General features: G+C 39.6%; 1 protein-coding gene across 3 annotated transcripts; it reads right to left on the reverse strand.

Annotated features, from left to right (window-relative positions):
* Positions 1-355: 355 nt before the first annotated feature.
* Positions 356-27,387, reverse strand: stm (starmaker). 3 transcript variants are annotated; one of them, XM_034160899.1, is made up of 13 exons: positions 27,298-27,387; positions 25,420-25,478; positions 24,659-24,679; positions 24,100-24,195; positions 18,059-18,100; positions 17,205-17,807; positions 17,058-17,159; positions 12,360-12,425; positions 10,871-10,912; positions 9,944-10,018; positions 7,484-7,720; positions 621-663; positions 356-454 (listed from the first exon to the last, which is right to left on the reverse strand). In XM_034160899.1, the coding sequence occupies exons 1-11, from the start codon at positions 27,306-27,308 to the stop codon at positions 7,485-7,487; spliced, it is 1,353 nt and encodes a 450-aa protein (XP_034016790.1). In that variant the 5' UTR covers positions 27,309-27,387; the 3' UTR covers positions 356-454; positions 621-663; position 7,484. The 3 variants fall into 3 exon arrangements, with proteins under 3 accessions (XP_034016790.1, XP_034016791.1, XP_034016792.1); XM_034160900.1 differs by lacking the exon at positions 17,058-17,159 and having other exon boundaries at positions 17,265-17,807; XM_034160901.1 differs by lacking the exons at positions 12,360-12,425; positions 17,058-17,159 and having other exon boundaries at positions 17,265-17,807.

Here is a 27,387-nt window from a genome sequence, read left to right on the forward strand (position 1 = left end):
ATGTGTTTTAGGTAATGTCACATTGTGTTTTAGCTATTATTACAAGAAGTTTTGGATTCAAAATTATAGACTAAGCATTTGCTTTTTGGACGTAAGCAGTTGGCAAAAACTGTATCTGTATCAGTTTGAGCACTGTGAAAATGGTGAGAAGCATCAAAAACAATCAAACAATTACAGAGAGCCCAAATTTTATTAGCACTTCCTCACAAAAAAAAAAAAAAATAAAAAAAAAAAAAATCATGTGACCGCCGTCCTCATCATGGTGCTGCTTCCATCACTTCCTCCACAAACACATTCATGGTCAGTGTGGGCAGGGCTTATGTCAAAGACGTCAGTTTAAGAAAAACAGTAATGACCAGTCAGAGATGAAAACAGAAAGCAGGCCCAAAGAACAATGTCGGGAAAGATTTAGCGCCAATTTGGATCGGGGATGACATTGTTGCCATGGTAACAGCTGTTGAGAAGAGAAAGACACAAATCAGGCAAAAAGTCACAAAACACTTCAGAATTTTAACACAGTTAACAGACTGGGCTCTAAAGTATTTCAAATGAAGCTCCTCCCACATAACCTGAAGTTGTTGTCATGTGACTGACAGGTATTTCATGCTTAGGATTCATACCTGAGCTGGAGAGTTTCCAAAGTTCACAGCTTCTAGTATTGGCCTACAAAAAGAACAAGAAGACACTCAACAAACAAGCATGATGTCCGATAAAAGTCTTAATCCTGGTAGATTTTAGGTCCTAAATTGAATGGTCAGAAAAAACATCAGTCATGTGAAATATGGAGGCTTGTTTAAAATTGATTCAGTGCCATCAGATGAAAAAATAATTTCTATACAGACCATGAGAGCCTACAACCTGAGATGCTGATCAAGGAGTTAAAGTGCTGAGCATTGTGACTGCCAAGGAACAAGACCAAGATCAAGGCTTCCATCAACTTCCTGAACTCAGCCATCATCACTGTGTCTACATATGTCGGAAGTGTCTAAAATTCACTTCTCTGGAAACTCAGTTTGCAATGTTAAAAGGTCAAAAGACCTTATGACATCTTGAAACCACTGGACAAAGGTTGTTGGTTGCTGAAACCCTTGCAAAAGGATGATGGTCCAAGTCTTTAGAGTCCTGGCAACTCTGGTTTTACTGTATGGTTGAGACTTGGGCACTAAAATTGACCTAAGAAGATAACTGGATGTCGCTGGTGCTGAGTCTCTCTGGGGGATATTTAGGTACTGCTTGAATGACGTTCTGTCAAACTCAGATGGGATATGCTATTTTCATCACATGGAAGCATCAACTGTAGCACTACAGTCATGTGACATGTTTTATTGCCCATAGTCCAGAATGCAGGTACCTCATTAATTATACCAACAACTAGTCAAGGCAAAGATGGCACTGCATTAACAGATGGCAGTGGTAGATAGATGACTGCTTTAGGGAGGTAGGGATGGACCCTTCTGTGTCTGGGTTTTTGGTATTCAGGACCTCTGCAGTAATCTTCATGTCTCTAGGTCCTTAGTTTTTGAGATTGAGAAATGTCTGGGAATGTCTGGCTCATTATCTGTTCCTTTGAATCAGAATCACAGTAGAGACACGCTACATCCACGTTATGATGACAGTAGTCTCCTTGCACGAAAGAAGCAGTGACCACAAGCAGTGCAACAACTTGTGGCCCTTCAGTGGTTACGGCGGAGATAAAATGAGGGTCAAATAAATGGACTGCATTTATATAGCACTTTTCCATCTGTATCAGACGCTCAAAGCGCTTTACAATTATGCCTCACATTCAACCCGATGTCAGGGTGCTGCCATACAAGGCGCTCACTACACACCGGCAGCAATAGGGGATTAAAGGCCTTGCCCAAGGGCCCTTAGTGATTTTCCAGTCAGGTGGGGATTTGAACCCATGATCTTCTGAACTCAAGCCCAACACCTTAACCACTAGATCATCACCTCCCCTGGTCAAACTTGGACATCTTCATGTGGTGGAGAAGGACATAATACCACTCCATCAAGAGAGTCCTACCAAATATCGAGCATGCTCACCCTCAGTTGCAGCAATATGGTGTGCATTTCTGTGCACACTGGAGGAAACAAAGATTCATTCCAAGCACGGACAAACACTGACAGGGTGCAGCAGCTGATGTCAGACTGGGGATTATTGCACAAATAATTTGACTTTTATCAACATTTTTTTGAACATTTCCAAAACTCTGCAATAAGCCTGCCCCTGTTGCAACATCACTGAAATATAGACAAATAAGTGAAACATGCAGCTTGTAGTTATTTCTGTTATGTTTATCCCAGAGTGAATCTGGATCACTGCTGTTGCTTGTAGACTGTGGATGAGGTTGCGCCAGGTGGTCTGTTTTCACTGTAACCTCTTCTGGAGCTGTAAAGATTCAGATTCAAATTCAGAAAACATTTTTTTTTTTTTTTTTTATTCCCAAGGGGCAATTCAGTTTGCAGTCATGGGTTGCACCAAGGGATGTGACATTATCACACACAGACAAACATATTGGATATTGCACAAGAATGTCAGAAACAGGATAACACATCAGCCAAGGATCCAGCCATGAAGGTCTTCAAGCTAAGCACTGTCACTAACATTTAAAAGTCTGATAGCAGAAGGAACAAAGGAATTCACATTTCTATTTGTTTTCCTGCTGGGAGCAAGATAGCGCCTCCCAGAGGGCATCAAGATAAACCTCTCTTTAAGGACATGGTCTGAGTGGTCAATAATCCTTCTTGCTTTCTGCAGCACCTTCCTGCTTCACAAAGAGTGTAGATCAGGGACCCGCACACCCATGATTTTGGAACATGTTTTCACAATCCTGGACAAGCTGTTTTTGTCCTTCACTGACAACCCATAAAACCAACATATAAAAGTAAAGGTTAAAAGACTCTTAATAAAAGAATTACAAAAACAGGTAAAACAGGTATAGATATGTTAAAAGAGTTCAGTTTCCTCAACAAGTGGATATGCTGTTGGCCTTTGTTTTTGTTTTTTACAATAGCCTCAGTATTTTTAGTGAATTTCAATTGCTCCCATTTTGTATGAGATTAACTCAACGATCTAAAACTTTTTCCACATACACAATATCACCATTTCCCTCAAATACTGTGCACAAACCAGTTTAAATCTGTGATAGTGAGCACTTCTCCTTTGCTGAGATAATCCATCCCACCTCACAGGTGTGCCATATCAAGATGCTGATTAGACACCATGATTAGTGCACAGGTGTGCCTTAGACTGCCCACAATAAAAGGCCACTCTGAAAGGTGCAGTTTTGGTTTATTGGGGGGGGGATACCAGTCAGTATCTGGTGTGACCACCATTTGCCTCATGCAGTGCAACACATCTCCTTCGCATCATCCGTGAAGAGAACACCGCTCCAACGTGCCAAACGGCAGCGAATGCGAGCATTTGCCCACTCAAATCGGTTACGACGACGAACTGGAGTCAGGTCAAGAACCCGATGAGGACGACGAGCATGCAGATGAGCTTCCCTGAGACAGTTTCTGACAGTTTGTGCAGAAATTCTTTGGTTATGCAAACCGATTGTTCCAGCAGCTGCCCGAGTGGCTGGTCTCAGACGATCTTGGAGGTGAACATTCTGGATGTGGAGGTCCTGGGCTGGTGTGGTTACACGTGGTCTGCGGTTGTGAGGCTGGTTGGATGTACTGCCAAATTCTCTGAAACGCCTTTGGAGACGGCTTATGGTAGAGAAATGAACATTCAATACACGAGCAACAGTTCTGGTTGACATTCCTGCTGTCAGCATGCCAATTGCACGCTCCTTCAAATCTTGCGACATCTGTGGCATTGTGCTGTGTGATAAAACTGCACCTTTCAGAGTGGCCTTTTATTGTGGGCAGTCTAAGGCACATCTGTGCACTAATCATGGTGTCTAATCAGCATCTTGATATGGCACACCTGTGAGGTGGGATGGATTATCTCAGCAAAGGAGAAGTGCTCACTATCACAGATTTAGACTGGTTTGTGAACAATATTTGAGAGAAATGGTGGTATTGTGTATGTGGAAAAAGTTTTAGATCTTTGAGTTCATCTCACACAAAATGGGAGCAAAACCAAAAGTGTTGCGTTTATATTTTTGTTGAGTATATAGGAGTCCACAATTTCAACTTTTCTCCATCGATGATGCTGTCGTCATGATTTGAAGCCTTTTTTCTAAAGTCTATAATCATTTCTTTAGTTTTTGACACATTGAGATCCAAGTAATTGTTTCCACACCTTTGAACAAAGTCAGACAAAGCTTTGCCGTGCCCTGACCCAAGGTGTTGTAGAAAGGACAACAGAACACTGTCATCTGAAAACTTCAAATAGCTGCCCTCTTGTTTGGCTCTACAGGTGTCTAGACATGATGTACAGCAAGGGCGAGAGAACACAGCCTTGGGGCGAACCAGTGCTAGAGGTGATGCAGTCGGACATGTGACCATTCACAAAAACCTGTTAAAAAATTTAACCGCACCAATAAAATCTGCTTAGGGAATTTAAAATGAGATGCAAGATGATCAATTAAAATATGGGGTTGCATCTTATTAAAAGCAGAAGAAAAATCAGCAAATAAAATTCTCACATAGGACCGGGTGCTCATAAATTTGATCCAAAATAAAAAAAATTTGCATCATCCGCACCTTTCTCTGCCTGCTATGCAAACTGCAAGGGATCGAGATTGCCGTCAACAAGGCCAAGCATGATTTCCTTTAGAATTTTCTCAAAATTTTTCATGACAAAGGATATGAGAGCTACAGGCCTGAATTCCTTTAATTCTTTTGGCCCCGCTTTGCACAGTGTCGCAGGGTTCTCCCACAGATTAGATCAGGGCCAGCAGCATTACCTTTTTTAAGACACTTTCACGAGTTATCACCAGATCGTTTTTCTTTTTGTGATTGAGAGCGTTATTTAGATTTAAGCAGTGACACGTGACATATTGCTCGTAGGTCCTAAACGTTTCATCCAGAGTACATTGGTTAAAATCGGCCATTATGAATTTTGGTGACTCCAGGCTGACTGTATCCAGTTTATGTGTGACGTTGACGATCAGCTGAGAGTCACCTGCCACACTGGCGCGAGGATGAATGTGAACAAGCATTTAGAAAAGCTGCAGAAATTCCCGAGGAAGGTAATAGGGGCGAAGTGAAATTGACAGTAGATCAGTGTCAGCAGTGCAAATTGTCTCCCTGATCACCACAGTGTTACAGTACTTTTTATTTATATAAAAGCACACACTTTCTCCTCAGCTCTTCTTAGTTGCCTCCAGGTCCCGGTCCAAGTGTATGGGGCTTCCAAATCCGGTTAGGATTTGGAAGCCCCATGAAGGTTTGACCAGCAGCTGCGTACCACTTTTACTTGTTGATTCTGGGTTTTGCATTTCCAGCTCAAACTTTTAGTGTTTGACTGGAGAAAGGTTCAACTCCAAAACTTGAAAGTTGCTGGAGAGAGAATTCTGATGAAGGGGAGTAAGATCTGGATCTGTCATCCACATATCATCACCAATGACCCCGTCATGTTCCACCTTAAAAAATGGCTATCATAAATAATGTTAATATGAAGCGGCATGAAGCTCGCTCATGGTACACTGAGTCCCAAACAGGAAGTGCCAAATTTTTAGTCCACAGTGAAGCAGGAAATGTCAAATGTTGAACACTTCCTGGATTAACAGTAGACAAGATCTTGTGGAATCTCATGGGAATTCATTGGCAAGTTCACACAAGATTTTTATCCATGCTAATGCTCCCCAGAAGCATTTACTGAAAAAAATCAATCAATCAATTCAATCAATCAATTTTTTTATATAGCGCCAAATGACAACAAACAGTTGCCCCAAGGCGCTTTATATTGTAAGGCAAGGCCATACAATAATTATGTAAAACCCCAACGGTCAAAACGACCCCCTGTGAGCAAGCACTTGGCTACAGTGGGAAGGAAAAACTCCCTTTTAACAGGAAGAAACCTCCAGCAGAACCAGGCTCAGGGAGGGGCAGTCTTCTGCTGGGACTGGTTGGGGCTGAGGGAGAGAACCAGGAAAAAGACATGCTGTGGAGGGGAGCAGAGATCGATCACTAATGATTAAATGCAGAGTGGTGCATACAGAGCAAAAAGAGAAAGAAACAGTGCATCATGGGAACCCCCCAGCAGTCTACGTCTATAGCAGCATAACTAAGGGATGGTTCAGGGTCACCTGATCCAGCCCTAACTATAAGCTTTAGCAAAAAGGAAAGTTTTAAGCCTAATCTTAAAAGTAGAGAGGGTGTCTGTCTCCCTGATCTGAATTGGGAGCTGGTTCCACAGGAGAGGAGCCTGAAAGCTGAAGGCTCTGCCTCCCATTCTACTCTTACAAACCCTAGGAACTGCAAGTAAGCCTGCAGTCTGAGAGCGAAGCGCTCTATTGGGGTGATATGGTACTACGAGGTCCCTAAGATAAGATGGGACCTGATTATTCAAAACCTTATAAGTAAGAAGAAGAATTTTAAATTCTATTCTAGAATTAACAGGAAGCCAATGAAGAGAGGCCAATATGGGTGAGATATGCTCTCTCCTTCTAGTCCCCGTCAGTACTCTAGCTGCAGCATTTTGAATTAACTGAAGGCTTTTTAGGGAACTTTTAGGACAACCTGATAATAATGAATTACAATAGTCCAGCCTAGAGGAAATAAATGCATGAATTAGTTTTTCAGCATCACTCTGAGACAAGACCTTTCTGATTTTAGAGATATTGCGTAAATGCAAAAAAGCAGTCCTACATATTTGTTTAATATGCGCTTTGAATGACATATCCTGATCAAAAATGACTCCAAGATTTCTCACAGTATTACTAGAGGTCAGGGTAATGCCATCCAGAGTAAGGATCTGGTTAGACACCATGTTTCTAAGATTTGTGGGGCCAAGTACAATAACTTCAGTTTTATCTGAGTTTAAAAAAGGCTTGAAGGACCTAAATTACATGGTGAGGACGCTTTTCCAGGCATGTGAGATGAAAAGAAAGAAAATGCTTAAAATGGCGGGGGTTCAGTGGGCCTTAGTTTGGGGGCGAGCGTCTGGTGGGGTGAAATCCCCAGAAGCTGAAGATTTTTAGCCATGCTAATGCTCTCCAGAAGCATTTACTGAAAAAAAGTCTGAAGGACCTAAATGATATGGTGAGATGCTGAAGAGCTTTGCTTGTTCATGTCTGCAACATATACATATTAAAATGAGAATGATTATTCCCTGTGAAAATTTAATGAACCAAGCAGTTCTGATGTGTGATGACAGCTGGTGATTTACCATCTGGGGCAGCTTACTGTGAAGCTGTAGCCACAGTGATCAGATGATTGATCACTGTGATGTCACAGGGAGTCATGATCCAGGATGTCTGCCCAGCATGCTTTGCGTAATGATAGCTGCTGATCAATTTAAACCATGTGATACCTCAAGTGACTGGCTGTGACACTGCATTATATCACAAAAGGGGGTGGTCTTTACCTTAAGTGGTGGAGACTTCAGGGGCTCCACCGTCATCATTGTCTCCAGTGTCATCATTGTCTCCAGTGTCGTCATTGTCTCCAGTGTCGTCATTGTCTCCAGTGTCGTCATTGTCTCCAGTGTCGTCATTGTCTCCAGTGTCGTCATTGTCTCCAGTGTCATCATTGTCTCCAGTGTCGTCATTGTCTCCATTGTCTCCACTGTCTCCAGTGTCTCCATTGCCTCCATTGTTGCTACCTGTAAAAACATGATAAAAAATGTATTTATCTTTCTGGCTAAAATTTTCAAAGTTTTTAAATTTCAGGGTTTTAACTAAATGTAAATGTTCAAAACAAATCATTTTCGGCTGCATTAAGCCAGACTACCCACAGGTACTGTGAGCACTGTGCACAGCAGGTGCAGAGCCTCTGACTTCTTCTCAGTGAATTCAAGTGTTCCTCAGGGATGTGGTCTGGTTCCTACACTGTTCAATCCTTGCATGGACTGGGTGTTACTGAGTGAGGAATCAGACTGTCTGGGTTTATTGGGTTTACATTGGCCCCAATTGGCCAGTCTAAGATCCAGTCTTGCAAGGATATCCTGAACTCTGACATCAGAAGTGTATCTGTTCTTGTTGTTTTCCATTCGGCTGCTCCCGTTTTTTTTGTTCGGGGTCGCCACAGTGGATACAGCCAGATCCGCATTGGTATTTGGCACAAGTTTTACACCGGATGCCCTTCCTGATGCAACTCCAGTGTAACCTGGAGAAACACGTACAGATGCTGATGTTCCAAAGAGGTCTCCCATCCAAGTACTAACCAGGCTCCGCACTGCTTAGCTTGTGAGATCTGACAGAATCAGGCTCACACCGATCAGAAGTGTATCTGTATGTTGTAAAAGTGTTGAACTTGTAGGTAATGTTGCCCCCCCCCCCCATATTTTTCATATATCTCCTTATTTACATGTATTCATTTTCACATTTATTTATTTGTTCATTTCATTAATTTGTTCACTTTTTTGGTGTAACTCTCAGAGCAGGATTCTTGGGTCCTGCGCGAATGACTTTGCGTCAAGTGAATGGTTCCTTAGTGAAACTCTGATGAGGAGAATCACTGTGAGGGTACATCGACTACGACATTTTGTCCATGTGGCACGTTCCTCTGGATATGATCCACCACGCAGGGGCCTCGGGGTTGAAGACTCCAGTGGCTGGAGAAGGCCATGGTCATGCCCATTTTTTACCTTGTTGTGCCTGATGGGTGGGAATTTTGGAAAGGTATGGTGGTGGTCTGCCTGGGTGATTTCCATCCAAGACCTAACTCAACTCTGTAGTGGGGTTCATACAGTTATCATAAAATGAGCATGCAGTCCCTGTCCTAACCTGCACTAATGAGCAAGCTCTTTTGGCTTCTCACTTTGTGCTTAGGGTCACCGCAGCAGATCTGATAAGGATCTGCATGTTGATTAGTCAGACGTTTTGCGCCAGATACCTTTCTTCACACAACTCCACAGTATTTTACCACTGTTGCCACTATCATTGGTCAAGCAGGTGATTAAGGTTCGACCTTACCCTTGTGAAGTACACTGGGGCAACTGATTTTCTTCTGTACAAATTAGTTGAATTGACTGAATTGATTAAAGATTTTAAAAAGTCACCGGACCACCAGTTATGTAAAGAAATGCCATGGTTCTATAAGGATTTGACAGCTCTTTGGCATTGACGCAGGTGTCTGGAATGCAGATGATGCGACTCAAGCCTTGAGGTTACGTATCATGTATGACGATATTGTTGCTTGAATATAAGCGTGCACTGTCTACTGCTAGGACAACTTATTATTCCAACTTAATCTGATGAATAAACATGATCCAGAATTCCTGTTTGACATGGAGGCAAAACTTACAAGTTCAAAATTATATTATTTTCTGGTAGCTCAAATCTTGACTGTAAGCTGAAAATGTGTTCATATGGCAGTTCTGTAATCTTCCACCTGTTCATCTGAAGGTAGAGTTTAAAATCTTTTTAGTGACGTATAAGATTTTTAGTGGTTTGCACCATTTTATATGTTTGGATTGGTTCAGCCATATGTGCCAGGATGTGGACTGCAATCACAGGGTGGTGGCCTGCTCTGTGTGCTGATGTTTAAGGAGTTTTTTGAACAAAACTGAGAAATAATTTACTGAAGTTAGGTAGGCAGGCTTGATCAAATTTGCAAAAACTACAGCTAAGAGTCTTCTGTTGTTTGATGGAAAACAAAGCCACAAAATCGGGAAAACATTTCTTCAAAGTGCTCAAACTTTTTGCAACAGTCAAAAGGTGATTTTGGAAAATGAACCGTTCAGGACTTAATGTCAGTTTAAATCAATCCAATTTAAATGGCTAAAATGATTTCATTTAACTTCAGTTATATCATTCTTGCCATTCATATACTTTGTAGAAAAGTACAATGTTACTTTGCACCATGAAATACTGCCATTGCTTACCACCACTGCTGTCGCCCTCCGATTTCTTTTTGCCCTCCTTACTGCTGTCTTCATCTTCTTCATTATTATCTGGTTCTGAATTTAAAGCGTTGAAGACTCATTAGTTTTTGTTTGGTTTTTTTGCAGTCAAGGTTTGAGCAGACATCAAAAACTGTTTCTCAAATAACTGGGTGATTCTTTAACTACGGGCACTATTGGCCTTGTAAATGTAATTTCCACCACACCATTGCCTTACAATATAACGCGCCTTGGGGCAACTGTTTGTTGTGATTTGGCGCTATATACATGTGCTCTGATGTTACTGTTTATCTCCATAGAAACTACCCACACAATCTTTCATACAAACTTTTTAAAGGGACATTATTGTTGTGGTGGAAATTACGGCAATAGTGTGGGACAACTACATTTCGTTTAAAAAAATCACAACAGTTGTATGACATTGAATACCCCAATTATGTTTTGATTATTTTACTGATATTTTATTCAGAGATATTTTAAACATTAGAAAAAATGTTTGTTTACTATTCATTTTTATCATTGAAGATCATAAGTCTGGGTGTGGGACAAGCACAAAATAGCAATATTTGCATATAATGATGCTGAAAAAAAGGTGAAAAAGTCATCATAGACTACTAGGACAAATTTCTTAAAACACTTTCATTGTAAAGATAACTATAAAAGTGTGAAATTTCCCCTTTTTTCTTTTTTTCATAAAATATGATCAAGGGACATAAAAGTGCCCGTAGTCTAAGAATCACCCAACTACAATTCATTTAGTTTTATTTATCATGAGTTCAGATACAAAAAAAATTATCCCATAAAATTAAGTGTCTGATTTACTAAGAATAATTGTGTGTTACTTTGCACCATGAAAGTGAAAACGTATTTTAGGTTTGATCAGAACAAATGAACAGACAGAGTTCATACCATCATTTTCATCTTTTTCATCATCTTTGTCCTTGTCTTCATCTACAAGTGAGAACACATGAGAAAAGATTGGTCAATTTTTAGTTCTCAACAAAGAATCAATAGGTTGACATTGATGTCTTGACAGTGGCGGAGCCAATAATGAACCAAGTCCCCCACCCCCAGCCCCTCCAATAATTCTGCCAATAATATGAATAGCGACTAACATATTTGTGGATCTCAACTAGAGTTTTACGCTGAGAATGTCCCAATATTGCGTAACTGAGCAAAGTGATGAATGTGTGTGTTCGGTGATCCACCAGTGCTGAATCACCCTTCACAAACAGAATTTTCAGTTTTGCAAATAAACATTTATTTGTAAAAACCCACACACAAGTTACAAATCAGAAATTTGTGTTTGTGGATCACAAAGCACATGAACAAATCAAAGGATATTTGTTAATCACCCTCTGTGCATTTGCAAGTATTAATGAGACAAATTTAACTCCATACTCCAAAAATGTAGGTTTCCTAAATATTTATTACAGCCACTCTTAATACTTCACTTATCTTTATAATTTTATTACTGGTAAATTTTAGAATTGATTTAGATGAGATACACTTATTATCTCACAGGAATATATCACAATTATCTGGGAACTACTTTTTGCGCAGGAATTCATCAAGCACGTCAGCCGCAGCCGCGCACTAAGACAGAATATACATAAGCTGTATATCGTTGTTCGGCCAAAACTTCGGTGTTAAATTGGCGATAAATCTTTGATATAGACGATTTGTGTAAGGTTGATTCCATGCATTGTCTTGAGCACCCTTTCAATGAATTCAGTTTAGATACCTATGTGCAAGTTTACTGAACTTGCAATCATTCTAAGTGATGTGTGTGTGCATTGATACCACATTTTAGAGGAGCACGGATGACTAAAACATATACCTTGGTATTTATAAAGCAATTTACTATATATTGTTCATTTCAACGACATTTTGTGGAGCCCCTCCAGTTTTTTACCCCAGCCCCCCCTCAGCTCCCCCAACAAAAATTTCCTGGTGCTGCCACTGTGTCATGATAGTTTGACAGACAAGAAACAGTCAGAATTTCTTCAGTCATTGATGGGACACTGCAGTAACTAATTTGTAATGTGAGTGTAAGCTGCATCATGTGGGACACTTTGTCCCACTCTGGACTCGAACCTGCAACCTCGAGCATGTGAAGCTAGTTAGTCCTGGCATCATGGTGGCTGACTGCTGTTAGATAACCTGAACCCAGCAGTGTGAATTCTTCATCACGGAGAGTGACTTGGATGGCAGCACCCTGACATCGGTGCGTGAGCTTTGAATGGGTGAATGCAAGGCATCATTATAAAGCGCTTTGATCTTCTGATACAGATGGAAAAATCACTAAATAAATGTAGTCCATTTACCATCTGCATGGTTCCTCACATGTGCATAAATGTTCTTTCTTTTCATATTTTATCTGTGGTGTCAGGCTTACCGCCCTTGTCCTCCTCCGATTTCTCGTTGTCTTTCTTACTGCTGTCATCATCTTGTTCATTATCACCTGGTTGTGATTTTAAAACATTGAAGGCTCATTAGTTTGTTTTTGTTTTTTTGCAGTCAAGAGTTGAGCAGATATCAAAAACTGTTTCCCAAATAACTGCAATTGATTTAGTTTTATTTATCATGAGTTCAGATACAAAAATTTTAGCCCATAAATATAAAGGGCCTGATTTACTAAAAATAATTGCGTGAATAACCGCAGGTGGTCATGTGAGGTAGACGGCAGAACGTAAATGATGATTTTACATATATTAGTGTCTGTGAACACAAAATAAAATTCAATCAGCCTTTTGTAGGTACGTGCACAATAAGATAAATTTATGCTTTAATTGAAAATGTCATTTGTCAAACATTTACCAAATAAAAAAATTAAAATGATTTCTAAGATACTTCACTTGGTTGAACTGAGTTTGCATGTCTGACAGTTCTGTGAAAAGCACTCGCTTGCATGAACGTTAATAAATAAAAATCTAAACAGCTCAAAGGGAATAGTTTTGAATCAGATTTATGCGTTTTTGAAATAATGAGTGTTCAAAATACTGGCTAAGTTAGCATTATGGATGCAAACATGTTAAATACAGACACGTTAACCCTGGAATTGATTTTAGCCTTGATGACTCTTGTTGCATGTGCAAATCTCACCTAGTTGCATGTTCAGCAACCATGATTTTGTGCACTCGAGTGGACACAGCTCAAACAGCATATTCATGACAACAAATGTTAATGGCCAATACACTCTATTTTGGGCACTGGAAAGACACAATCCTCACTGTGCACCATTAGTAAATCGGCATGTACATTTTTTTGTGGGAGGTATGATTTTTGCACACGTTTTTACATGCAAACCTTTAGTAAATCAGGTCCAAATTACAACATCAAACATTAACACTTTGCTTCAAAAAACCCATAACAATTGAGGATGCCTGAGTGATCCATCCATCCATCCATCCATCCATCCGTCCGTCCGTCCGTCCGTCTATTCTGTCTATTCCTCCTGTTCTATGCTGTGATGTGACACTGAAATTTCCCCATTGAGGGATGAATAAAGGCTTTCTTATCTTATCTTCTTATCCATCCATCCATCCATCCATCCATCCATCCATCCATCCATCCATCCATCCATCCATCCATCCATCCATCCATCCATCCATCCATCCATCCATCCATCCATCCATCCATCCATCCATCCATCCAGTTAATTTTATTTATCATGTTATAATTCACCTCAAGGTGCTTCACAGGACCAAGGTCTAAGATCTCTTCAGTTGTAGCCTGTGTTACTGAGACTCTGCTCATCACCTCTTGGATGTCTTTTGGGTCATCAGTCATTGTGGTAACTGGACTCTTCATGTATGCGCTTATTTTGCTGTATGTCATTCTGCATGTTTGACAGTTCTTTGTTACAGTTTCATTTTATTTGGTAGTTTGGTCAAAGTAGATGGTCACCCCACTGAGTCTGGTCTGCATGAGATTTCCTCATATTATACTATTACTACTACTACTACTACTACTACTACTACTAATAATAATAATAATAAGAAGAAAAAAAACACACACACCCGAGGGGGCTTTTCCCTGACCACTTTTGCCTATGTATTTGGTCAGGGGCTTGAGTAAAGTTAGACTTTACTCGTGTGGAGACTTACATATTGTGATATGCCGCTCTATAAATATGTAGAATTAAACTGACAGTGACAAAAGTTTGAGTTTGCCGGATGACAACATCAGGCAAAAATACAACTATGTACAGAGAGAACTATAAAAGAAGCACACATTAAATTTTGCACAGTAAAATATACTCTGCCAGGATAACATTTGGTTCCTGTTGTGCTGTCTTGGTCTGCTCTCTCCCCCTCCCCTCCTGTATCTTCCAGGCGCCATGTCACGAAGCTGATTGGTCTTACCTGTTCCTCATCAGCAGCACCTGTACTCAGAAACTCAGTTTACCTGCAGGGTATCTGGCCTCTGTTTGTATTCTTATGTTCCTTTGACTCCTACCCTGGACTAACTATTCTACTGTCTTTTGACCATCAGCTCCATCGTGGCCTCCTGGACCTGTCCAACCTTTCATGGTTCCTTGTTACAAACTCTCTGGCTCTCTCTACATCCTGGACTGCAATACTGCTCTGAGCTCCCGTCGTGCCTCCACTCTCCAGTGCCTGCTTCAGCGACTACCACCATTGCACAATTCATTATTTACAGTAAACTGTTATTCCTTTTATCACAGTCTGTTCCTTGCCATTTGGGTCCTAATTCTCACGCTCTGGGTTTCAACAATAACAGGTTTCAGTCCAAATATAGTTAAATACACTCTATTATTATCACATAAACCAATTCTACCACAGTGTAAAATCAACTCTATCATGCTGTGAATGACTCTTATTGGAGCTGGAAAAACTTGATTGGACAAGACAGTAGAGCTGATTTCACTCTATAATAATACAATAACATGCTTTTGGAGGGCGGTATGCATTTTCAAGAGGCCTCGTCTAACTCGGGCGAATAGCTGTCATTTTGGGGCGACTGGGCATGGACGTCGGGCCTCTTGAAATGCATACCGCCCTCCAAAAGCATGTTATTGTATTATTATAGAGTGAAATCAGCTCTACTGTCTTGTCCAATCAAGTTTTTCCAACTCCAATAAGAGTCATTCACAGCATGATAGAGTTGATTTTACACTGTGGTAGAATTGGTTTAGCACTGTGATAGATATTTTTTAACTCTATTTGAACTGGGACCAAATGTAGTTCTGACAGACTGCTTTCTTCCACCTGCGAAATACAGTGAAGATTCGTCCCATCCTGTCTATAGCTGATGCTGAGACCCTGATCCATGCGTTTATCTCTTCTAGATTGGACTACTGCAATGTCCTATTTTCTGGTTTACCGCAGTCTAGCATTAGGGGTCTCCAATTGGTTCAAAATGCCACAGCCAGACTTTTGACACGAAGCAGAAAGTTCGACCACATTACACCCATTTTGGCATCTCTTCACTGGCTTCCTGTCCCAGTGAGATCAGATTTTAAGGTTCTGCTATTAACCTATAAAATTATTCATGGACTGGCAACTCCCTACCTAGCTGACCTAATTAAACCTTACGTACTGGCCCGGGCTTTACGTTCTCAGGGTGCAGGACTACTTTGTGTCCCCAGGGTGAATAAGAAGTCTGCGGGTCATAGAGCTTTCTCTTATCATGCCCCTCTTCTGTAGAATGATCTCCCTGCATCAATAAAACAGTCAGATTCTGTAGAGACTTTCAAGTCCAGACTTAAGACACACTTCTTTTCCCTTTCGTATGGCTAGGATACTTGTACAGTTTTGTTTTACGCTTTTTACTTTTTGAATTCATTTTATTAGGAAACGGAGTGGGCCGCGGCCTCAACTTTACCTAAATTCTGGGTCTTTCAGTGAAGCTTAGGGCTAGTGGCCGGCAGTCACCTTAGTATTTCTTTCGTTTTTTTTGTTGATTAATGCTGGCAAATTATACAGTATTTCTTGTCTTTCTGATTCCTGATTCTGTTTTTTTCTCTCTGTTTAAGGTGCAGCTCCATCCAGAGAGGGGAGTTGTATTTGTGTTGGCGACCCTCCTGTCCTGTGCACCAACAGCATTTCTTGTATATTTGTTTCGTGAATTGTTCTGTAATTTTGTCTGTAGCATGACCCAAGCAGAGGGTCACCCCTTTTAGTCTGGTCTGCTTGAGGTTTCTTCCTCAGATGGAGTTTTTCCTTACCACTGTTGCTCTGGGGATTGGTAAGGTTAGACCTTACCTGTGTGAAGCGCCTTGAGGCAACTCTGTTGTGATTTGGTGCTATATAAATGAAAATAAATTGAAACAGAGTATATTTTACTTTGCAAAATTTAGGCTCTGTGTTACGTGGAGGGATAGCATGACTGGCTTTCTGCCCATGATCTTCCCCTTAAGGTCCCATGTTGTAAACCCTCTCCTTGCTTGTGCTTTACTTTTAGGTAAAAGCAAAGTATCCACAGTTTAGTACACACAGTGTCCAGTGCTGCTTGAAAGTTACTGTTTGTATTTATAACTAATGTAAATAAAGTCCAAGACCTAAAAAATGTCTTGGAAATGTTCATGCATCCATCCCCTGACTTGTCTGAAGAAAACTGGATGTAATGTGGTGGTTTACATGTGTTATACTAAAGGGTGTACTTACTTATTCACACCATCATTTCAGCTTTAATATTTTTATTTTTTTAAATTAATGATGTAGAAATTAAGTTTCACTTTGAGTTTAAAGAGCATCATTTTTGAAATTTTTATATAAAAAGGCAGAATTATTGTATTGTTTTTAATGGGATTCACAAACTTTCAAGCAGCATTGTATGTCTGAAAGTTTTGGCAAAATTAATACAAGTGTGAAAATTATTAAAAAACAACCCTATTTAAAAGGATTACAAAATGGGGTAACTGATATTGTTTATGACACACTCACTTGTGCACACACAGATGCACGCATGCATGCACTTACACGCATGCACACACAAAGTCTTCACTCCTTCACTCAGACCTCAATTGTTTTTAAAATGTTCTTCTATATTTGTTTTGTTTGTTCTTTGAATTATTTGTCTGAATTATGTTGTCACTTGTTTATCTTGTTTACTTGGTGTTTGTTTATACCTTTCTCTACTATCACAGCTTGATTGACACCTTCACCATCACCAGCTTCGCCATCACCATCTTTGCCATCACCAGTTTCACCCTCAGCATCTTTGCCATCACTCATTTCACCTTCACCATCTTTGCCATCACTAGCTTCTCCATTGTCAGCTTCACCATCACCAGTTTTGCCCTCTGCATCTTTGCCATCACCAGGTTTGCTCTCACCATCAGGTCCAGTTTCGCCACCACTGGCATCTTCTTTGCTATCTTCTTTATTATCATCACTGCCAGCATTGTTACTGTCAGCAGCTTTACCACTGGCACCATTTCCATTATCTCCACCATCTCCACCATCTCCACCATCTCCGCCATCTCCACCATCTCCGCCATCTCCGCCATCTATGCCATCATCGTCTTCGCTCTCACCATCAGGTCCATTTTTGCCACCACTGGTATCTTCTTTGCCATCTTCGTTATTATCTTCACCGCCAGTATTGTTATTGTCAGCAGCTTTACCAGTGACATTATCTCCGCCATCTCCACCATCTCCGCCATCTCCGCCATCTCCACCATCTCCACCATCTCCGCCATCTCCACCATCTCCACCATCTCCGCCATCTCCGCCATCTCCATCATCTCCGTCATCTCCGCCATCTCCACCATCTTCAGCACTACCATTGGCAGCATTGTTACTGCCATCCTTGCCTCCTTGGCCATCATTTTTGATTTGGTCACCTTTGTCAGATTGGTCCTCAGCACCGTCATCTTCTGAGGATCACAGTATGGCATAGTAAACACTCACACTTTTCACCAAAGCAACCTGAATGATTTTTGATTAGATTTTTAGATTTTTTTTTATTAGATTTTAGATTTAGATTTTTTTTGTGTTATTTGTCTTGTCTGATTTATTCAGTTTGTTTATAAATACAAAAACAAACAAATAAAGAAACATACAAACAAACAAAAAAAGAAGTCTGAAATGGGTGGTGCTTTTCTGTCAGTAATCAGTGAGCACTTACCTCCATCTGAAGGTGGGCCTTGGTCATCGGTTGGCAAGTCATCTAGAATAGAGTACTTTCATCATCATACAACTCATAGTACATTTAACTTATTCTAATCAGGGTTAGACATAGTCCACTCACTCTCTGTCTCATTTTGTTTTGTATCAAAGTCTTTGCAGATTATGATTTAAAGTTTTTTTTATCTGTTCAAGCTCTATGAGTCTGATTTGCTAAGCTCCCAGATAATGAGTGCTAAATTGCGTGAGCAATTCAAACTTTTGCATGTTGTGATAGAGACACCTTTGTGACTGAATTACTAAGAATAAGTGCAGGTGGTAACATGACATAGACTTTAGATTTAATTACTGCTTCATCCAAAATTTTTAACTTAACTGATGAACAATTATTACAGTCCTGCTCAGAATTATTTATACTACTAAACTTAAGAAGTAAGTCCTGATTAGTACTTGGCTTGGAGGGTACTTGAGAACAACAGGACCTATGAGCATGTTTCTCCAAGTAGACCTGGAGTCACATTAGAAAGGGCAATGGGTGCAAAATGGGTGCCAAATCCCAGTGTTGATCTGTAGTCGATCCATTGGTAACCCCAAGCAAGCAGGGACAGCCATTTTTCATTTTCGCTTGAGTTATGAGAAGGAATATGAGCACTCATTTTGCCAAACTAGTAGCTTCCACGTCTAGTCAGTCTTTGCACTGAAGAGCCAAACAGGTCTGTTTATACGTTAATATTTTGAGATGCTATTATTGTTATGTATTCCTTAATGCCAGAGGTGGGACAAAGTCACTGTCAACTCACTCTCTAGTCATCAATCAGCAAGTCCCATGTCAGGTCTCAAGTCAGTTTGCAAATAATTGGTAGTCATTATGACTTGAGACTTGACTTGGGATTTGCTGATTCATGACTTGAGAGTGACTTGATGGTGACTTCGTGCCATCTCTACTTAATGCCCCTTGTCTCACCCTGAATCATGGGTCTGACACTCATTAATCCTTGCCCTCCCCCTTTCCATTGCTCATAGAGCCATAGGGTACTGGACTTTGGGTGGAAACACATCAGTGACATCAGTGGCATCTATCTCCTCCTGTGGCCAAGTTATTATTCCAGCTGGGTATCTGATGACTGGTAGGTGGTACGTATTTATGGGTTGGATCTTATTCCTACCACTGAGTTGACTTCTCAGCACCTGTCTTACCTTTTAGAAGTATTTGGTTGTGATTGACCTTCTTGCATCTTCATCATGGTTACCGTTAGCTTTCGTGATTACCAGGTGCACAGTAAATTTTGCTGAGTAAAATTTACTCTGCCGGGATAACATTTGGTCCCAGTCTAAACAGAATAAAATACATTGTATTATAGAGTGAAATCAGCTCTACCGTCTTGTCAAATCAAGTGTTTCTATTCCAATAAGAGTTTATTTTGCACTGTGATAGAGTTGATTTAGCACTGTGATAGAGTATATTTAACTCCATTTGGACTGAGACCAAATGTTATCCCAGCAGAGTAAATTTTACTCTGCAAAATTTACTGTGTACTTGTAGCTGTAGCTGGCAACTCCACCCCCTCAGCGCAGATCACCTTCCCTGTCTGTGCCACCATTCACCCTTTCATTAATGCCACTGAAGATTCTGGTGAGGTGGATCAGTAAATCAATGTCTTGCTCACTCTTGGTGTACAGCTTGATGTCACCCATGTACAGGATGGTTGATGGTTTATGCCACTCCTGAATTGATGTCTGCATTCATGCTTTGTCATGAGTTGGCTGAGGGGTTGAGACCAATGCAGAACAGCAACAGGGGCCGTGCATCAACTTGGTATGTTCTGCACTTGATGGTGACTTGTGTAATTGCCTTGATGTTGACCTCTAGTGATGTTTTCCCCAGCCCCATCTGGATTTCCGATAAAGGTTATCAGTGCACTGTGAGCCTTGTATAGTGCCAAGAACACCAGTATCCATGTGTGGGCTACTGAGTCATAGACTTTCTTGTAGTCAGTCCAGGCTCAGGTATACTCAGGTTGGTCTGCCTGGCCTTAGGTACCACAAGCAAGAAGCATACAGTGCATTTGGAAGGTATTCACAGCGCTTCACTTTTTCCACATTGTTTTATGTTACAGCCTTATTCCAAAATGGATGAAATTAATTTTTCCCCTCAAAATTCAACACATAATACCCTATAATGACAATGTGAAAAAAGTTAATTTTTTATTTTTGTAAATTTATAAAAAACAAAACAAACAAATCAAAAACCAAAAAACAAAGAAATTACATGTACATAGTATTCACAGCCTTTGCCATGAAGCTAAAAATTGAGCTCAGGTGCATCCTGTTTCCACTGATCATCTTTGAGCTTAACTGGAGTCCACCTGAGGTAAATTCAGTTAATTGGACATTAATTAGGTAATTAGGTACATTTGACAGTTAATTAGGTACATTTGTAAAGGCACACATGTATCTACATATAAGGTTCCACTTTAGACAGTACAGGTCAGAGCATGAACCAAGAATGAAGTCAAAGGAATTGTCTGTAGACCTCCGAGACAGGATTGTCTCGAGGCACAAATCTGAGGAAGGGTACAGAACTATTTCTGCTGTTTTGAAGGTCCCAATGACCACAGGGGCCTCTATCACCCATAAATAGAAGAAGCTCAGATCCACCAGGATTCTTCTTAGCACTGGCTGCCTGTCTAAACTGAGCGCCCGTGGGAGAAAGACCTTAGTCAGGAGGTGACCAAGAACCCGATGGTCACTCTGTCAGAGCTCCAGCATTCCTCTGTAGAGAGAGGAGACCCTTCCAGAAGGACAACCATCTCTGCAACAATTCACCGATCAGGCCTGTATGGTAGAGTGGCCAGATGGAAGACACTTCTTCATATAAGGTACATGGCAGCCCACCTGGAGTTTGCCAAAAGGTACCTGAAGAACTCTCAGACCATGAGAAATAAAATTCTCTGGTCTGATGAGAGAAAGATTGAACTCTTTGGCGTGAATGCCAGGCATCATGTTTGGAGGAAACCAAAACCAGATACTATCCCTACAGTGAAGCATGTGGTGGCAGCATCATGTTGTGGGGATGTTTTTCAGCAGTAGGAACTGGGAGACTAGACAGGATTGAGGGAAAGACAAATGCAGCAATGTACAGAGACATTCTGGATGAAAACCTGCTTCAGATTACTCTTGACCTCAGACTGGGGCGACGGTTCATCTTTCAGCAGGACACTGACCCTAAGCACACAAGATATCAAAGGAGTGGCTTCAGGACAACTCTGTGAATGTCCTTGAGTGGCCCAGCCAGAGTCCAGACCTGAATCCGATTGAACATCTCTGGAGAGATCTGAAAATGGCTGTGCAGCGATGCTCTCCATCCAACCTGATAGAGCTTGAGAGGCACTGCAAAGAGAATTGAGGAAAACTGCCCAAAGATAGGTGCACCAAGCTTTTGACATCATATTCAAGAAGACTTAAGGCTGTAATTGCTGCTGAAGTTGCAGCAACAAAGTATTGATCAAAGGGTGGGAATACTTAGGTACATATAATTTCTTAGTTTTTTATTTTTTACTAAATTTTCAATAACTTCAAAAATCTTTTTTCATGTCATTATGGGGTGTTGTGAGTAGATTTGTTTGTGGAAAAAAAAATTAATTAGACAGACACCCTCTCTACTTTTAAGATTAGGCTTAAAACTTTCCTTTTTGCTAAAGCTTATAGTTAGGGCTGGATCAGGTGACCCTGAACCATCCCTTAGTTATGCTGCTATAGACGTAGACTGCTGGGGGGTTCCCATGATGCACTGTTTCTTTCTCTTTTTGCTCTGTATGCACCACTCTGCATTTAATCATTAGTGATCGATCTCTGCTCCCCTCCACAGCATGTCTTTTTCCTGGTTCTCTCCCTCAGCCCCAACCAGTCCCAACAGAAGACTGCCCCTCCCTGAGCCTGGTTCTGCTGGAGGTTTCTTCCTGTTAAAAGGGAGTTTTTCCTTCCCACTGTAGCCAAGTGCTTGCTCACAGGGGGTCGTTTTGACCGTTGGGGTTTTACATAATTATTGTATGGCCTTGCCTTACAATATAAAGCGCCTTGGGGCAACTGTTTGTTGTGATTTGGCGCTATATAAAAAAATTGATTGATTGATTGATTGATCCATTTTGGAGGAAGGCTATAACATAAAATGTCAAAAAAGTGAAGCGCTGTGAATACTTTCCGGATTCACAGTATAAGTAAAGCCATACAGGCTCGGACGTTGCCTGGGTTAACAAGGTATATATACAGTTGTAGTCGGATGTTTGCTTACACTCAATATGAGCATGAATTTGTCAGCATAAAAAAGATGTGTTTGACACCTGTGATTGGACTGACCAATACTCAGAACAATGGTAAAGTGCAAGGAACTCAGTGAAGATCTAAGAAGGGCAATCGTAGATGTACACAAGTTGGGAAAGTCTCTTGGAGCCATTTCTAAACAACTGAAAGTTCCAAGATAATCAGTTCAATCAATTGTACATAAGTACAAGTTAGTCAGATGTGTCACCACTTTGCCAGAGTCTGGAAGAAGAACCAAACTGTGACCCTCAGATGACAAGAAATTGGTTAGGATGTCCAGGAAATGGTAAATGGTAAATGGACTGCATTTATATAGCGCTTTTCCATCTGCATCAGGCGCTCAAAGCGCTTTACACATCAATGCCTCACATTCACCCCGATGTCAGGCTGCTGCCATGCAAGGCGCCCACTACACACCAGGAGCAACTAGGGGATTAAGAACCTTGCCCAAGGGCCCTTAGTGATTTTCCAGTCAGGCTGGGATTTGAACAGAGGATCCTTTAGTCTCAAGCCCATCGCTCAACCACTAGACCATTACCTCCCCTAAGGATCAACCCAAGAATTACCAAGGATCAGGCCTCCTGTGAACGGGAAACTACTGAATCATCAGTGTCACTTACTGTCCATAATGAAGTGGGTTTTACATTGCAATGGGCCGAGAGGGTGCCGACCAAGAAAGAAGTCCCTGTTTCAAAACTGACACCTTCACACTAGACTGAAATATGGAGCTGCCCACATGGACAAGCCAAATGCCTTCTGGAGAAAACTTTGATGGTCAGACGAGAGAAAGACTGAGCTATTACACCATTACAAGAGGAATTTCTAGAGGAGTAAAGATGATTCTTTTCAACCTAATAGCGCTGTACCAGCTGTTAAGCATGATGGTGGTGTTGGTACCTGGCTGTTTTGCTGCCAGCGGTACTGGTGCATTGCACAAAGTTGATGGAATAATAAAGAATGTTGCCACATATCAACAGGACAATGATCCCAAATACATATCAAAACTGGTTGTGGGTTGGATGAAGCTGGCTAACATTAAGCGTCTGGAATGGCTTTCCCAAAGCCCCTACCTCAACCCTATTGAAAATTTATGGATTGCCCTTAAAAGCTGGGCCCGTGCCAGCAAACCAACTGATTTAAATGAACTCTACCAGTTCAGCCAAGACAAGAGGTCAAATATTAAGCCAGAATTATGGCATAAACTTGTTGATGCTACACAAGTGTCCGGTGCAGCAAGCTAAGATATTTAACCAAATATTAGTGGGCATGTGTGTATATATTTAAGCCTGTATGTATAATTTTGACCCTGTGTGGATTAGAGAAGATCCAATATAAAATCAAACTTGTCTTGTCTTGTTTTTTAAAGTCATTAAAGACAATCATTCAAACCTGACAAAAGCACAGTTCAACGACATCATTAAAAGCCCCAAATTACCGTGACATCATACGCATGATGAGTGTATGTACACACACACACACACACACACACACACACACACACACACACACACACACACACACACACACACACACACACACACACACACACACACACACACACACACACACACACACACACACACACACCCCTATACGTCCAGATAGAATCTCTTGTTTACACTTGAATTGTTTAGAATTGTACTCATGAGGGGCTGCAATGGAGACTGTTGGCAACTCTTGCAAATTGCAGACAGTCATATCTCCATGTGACTGGGGCTTTACCTTCATTTTGTTGTTCGCTGTCCATTGCGTCCACTGAAGAGTCATTTGTCATGCCACTTCCTGCAGGTCTGTCATCCACCACTGATCCGTTTGTGCCTAAGGAATAAAGACATTAAATCCTGATGGATCCATACTCAGCACACCTCACTGTGGGTAATGTCAAGCAACTACTTCCTCAAAGACTTGAGACTGTGGGACACTCCTGTAAGATTCATGTTCCTGGTTTTAGTTGTGATGTCAAACAGCTACTTCCTTGATTTGCTGACTTTAATTCACAAAAGCTTCTGACTGTGTGAAAATATTCATTATTCATGGAATACTGTACCAGTTCTTTTTTTATGGAAATGGTTAAACAGTACTTGCAGATTTTGGTTCAATACCTTCTTCTTTTTTTTTTTTTTTTTTTTTTTTTTTTGCTGTGAGATGTATGCCACCAGTAGTGGGCGGTGTAGATGCCAAACACTGTCATCATTGCTTCTCTGTATTTACGATTAATTGCATCTTACAAGCAGTAATATCTAAGGTCACAGGTCACAATTTTGAAAAAGAAGATAATTACCACCATTTTCGGCTGATCGTTCTGCAGACAAATTCAAAAAGAAAAGAGAAGAAAAACATTAGCTTTAAATTATAATCATGAAACTGATCAAGGTTAAAAAAATGTTTCTATAAATTTATTGATAGAATAAATGTCTCTAGATATAAACCTATTAATCTGTTGAAATATCAATAAGGCTATTGATATGATACATTATTTCAGTTAATCACAAATAATGCTGTTTTTTAAATTAATTTATTTGTAAAGGAACCATGTACAATAAAGAACATAAATGTTTCCACTTGATGCATTGTACCAGAGTTAGCTTAAAGCTTAAAGCTAATTTACATCTGCAGTCCCTTGGCAGGTCACAATTAAAACATAAATAATAAAACATCACAAAAAACATAAGCTCAAAGCTGCAGAGCTGTAAATCACCCACACAGACATATACACTTACATCCACACAAACACATTCACACAGTATTTACATAATATTTCTAAAATCAGTGGTTACAGAATTGAGTATCTTTCAGTAAATTTTTCAATACTTTTCAGTAAATTATACATACTTATATATGTTATTATGAATATGACATTATATTCTTATCAAAGGGAAAATACTTTCAGAAATAATTCAAAACAGATAAAACGAGTCTCAAAAGAATAATCCTTGCTCTTGAATCATTCTCCTTTTCCAGCAATTATTTGCAAAGTTATCATTGGTGGTTATGGAAAGTAATATTAGTAAATGATTAATAGATTGTATTGATTTGACTCACTTGTGAGAGGGTGCGTCACACTAACGGTGACCAAAGTGATGAGCAGCAATGTAACACACCTAAAAGATGCAAGAACACAATCTGACTTTAAACTGTCAAACTATTCTGAAGTAATTCGCACATATATTTAATATAAAGAAACACTCGAAAAAAATGCACAATTTCAAGGAAATGTAATGTGTATAAAAAGGTATGACTGATCAGATTTTCTATTTCATTTAAGAAAAATCTGAGTAAATGAGAATAGTTTAGTTTAATAAATGTAGAATAAGAGAAAATAAAAAAATAGTTTAATAAAGATAATAAGATAAATGAGGGAGCACGGTGACTTAGTGGTTAGCACTGTTGCCTCACAGTGAGAAGGCCATGGGTTCGATTCCCACCTGTGACCTTTCTGTTTAGAGTTTGCATGTTCTCCCCATGTTTGCGTGGGTTTTCTCCAGGTGCTCCGGCTTCCTCCCACATCCAAAGACATGCAGGTTAGGTGGACTGGAAACTTTAAATTATCCGTAGGTGTGCGTGTGGGGTGTGAATGTGTTTGTCTGTCTATATGTGGCCCTGCGACAGACTGGCATCCTGTCCAGAGTGTACTCCGCCTCACGCTCTATGACTGCGACCCTTAATTGTACTAAGCGGTTGAAGATGAGTGAGTGAGCAAATGACAAATGTTTAGTTTAATAAATCAAGAATCAGATTAAATTTTAAAAAGTTTTTGTTTAATAAAGATGATCAAAGTAAATAAGCATTTAGTTTAATAAATGAAGAATCAGAATAAATAAAAAGCTCAGTTTAATAAATGAAGAATCAGAATAAATAAGTTTAGTTAATGAAAAATCAGAGCAAATAAAAAATGTTTAGTATAAAAATGAAGAATCAAAGTAAACAATAGTTTAGTTTAATAAATGAAAAAGCTAAGTAAATGAAAAAGGTTTAGTTTAATAAATGAAGAATTTGAGTAAATGAAAGTTTAGTTTAATAAATGAATAATTAAATAGCAAAAGTTTAATTTAATAAATGAAAAATCAAAGTAAATAAAACATTTAGTTTTATAAATGGAAATGCAGAGTAAATAAGAAAAGTTTAGGTTTATAAAAGAAAAATAAGAGTGAATAAGAAAAGTTTAGTTTAATAACGAAGAAATATGACAATAACAAAAGTTTAGTTTAATAAAGGAAACATCAGAGTAAATAAAAGTTTAGTTTAATAAATGAAGAATCAATAAATACAAGGTTTGTTTAATAAATGAAGAATCAGCAAATAACAAACATTTAGTTTAATAAATGAAGAGTCAGAGTAAATAAAAGTTTAGTTAAATAAATGAAGAATCAGCAAATAACAAACATTTAGTTTAATAAACAAAGAGTCGGAGTAAATATAAGTTTAGTTAAATAAATGAAGAATCAATAAATGACAAAAGTTTAGTATAATAAATGAAGAATCAGAGGAAGTAAAAGTTTAGTTTAATAAATGAAGAATCAATAAATAACAAAAGTTTAGTATAATAAATGAAGAATCAGAAGAAGTAAAAGTTTAGTTTAATAAAGAGAGTCTGAGAAAATGAGAAAAGCTTTGGTTAATAAATGAAGAATTGGAGAAAATAAAAACTTTTAATAAATGAATCACAGTAAATGAGAAACATTTAATTCAATAAAGGGAATCAGAGTAAATAAAAAAAGTTTAGTTTAATTAATAAAGAATCAGAGTAAATGTTTAGTTAAACAAATGAAGTTTAGTTTAATAAATTACTCAAAGTAAATAACAAAACTTTATTGTAATAATCAAGAATCAGAGTAAATAAAAAAGTTTAGTTTAATTAATTAAGAATCACAGTAAATGAGAAAATTTTCATTTAATTAAGAGAATCAGCATAAAACTCACTGTGACAGCATGACTTGTTTTTGGTGGAATGGTTCCCTGATCAAATGTTGAGGATCTGAAGTCACCTGAGGAAGCAGCAGTGTTTTGTTG

Source organism: Thalassophryne amazonica, chromosome 20 (assembly GCF_902500255.1).
Source record: "Thalassophryne amazonica chromosome 20, fThaAma1.1, whole genome shotgun sequence".
Classification (NCBI taxonomy): Eukaryota; Metazoa; Chordata; class Actinopteri; order Batrachoidiformes; family Batrachoididae; genus Thalassophryne; species Thalassophryne amazonica.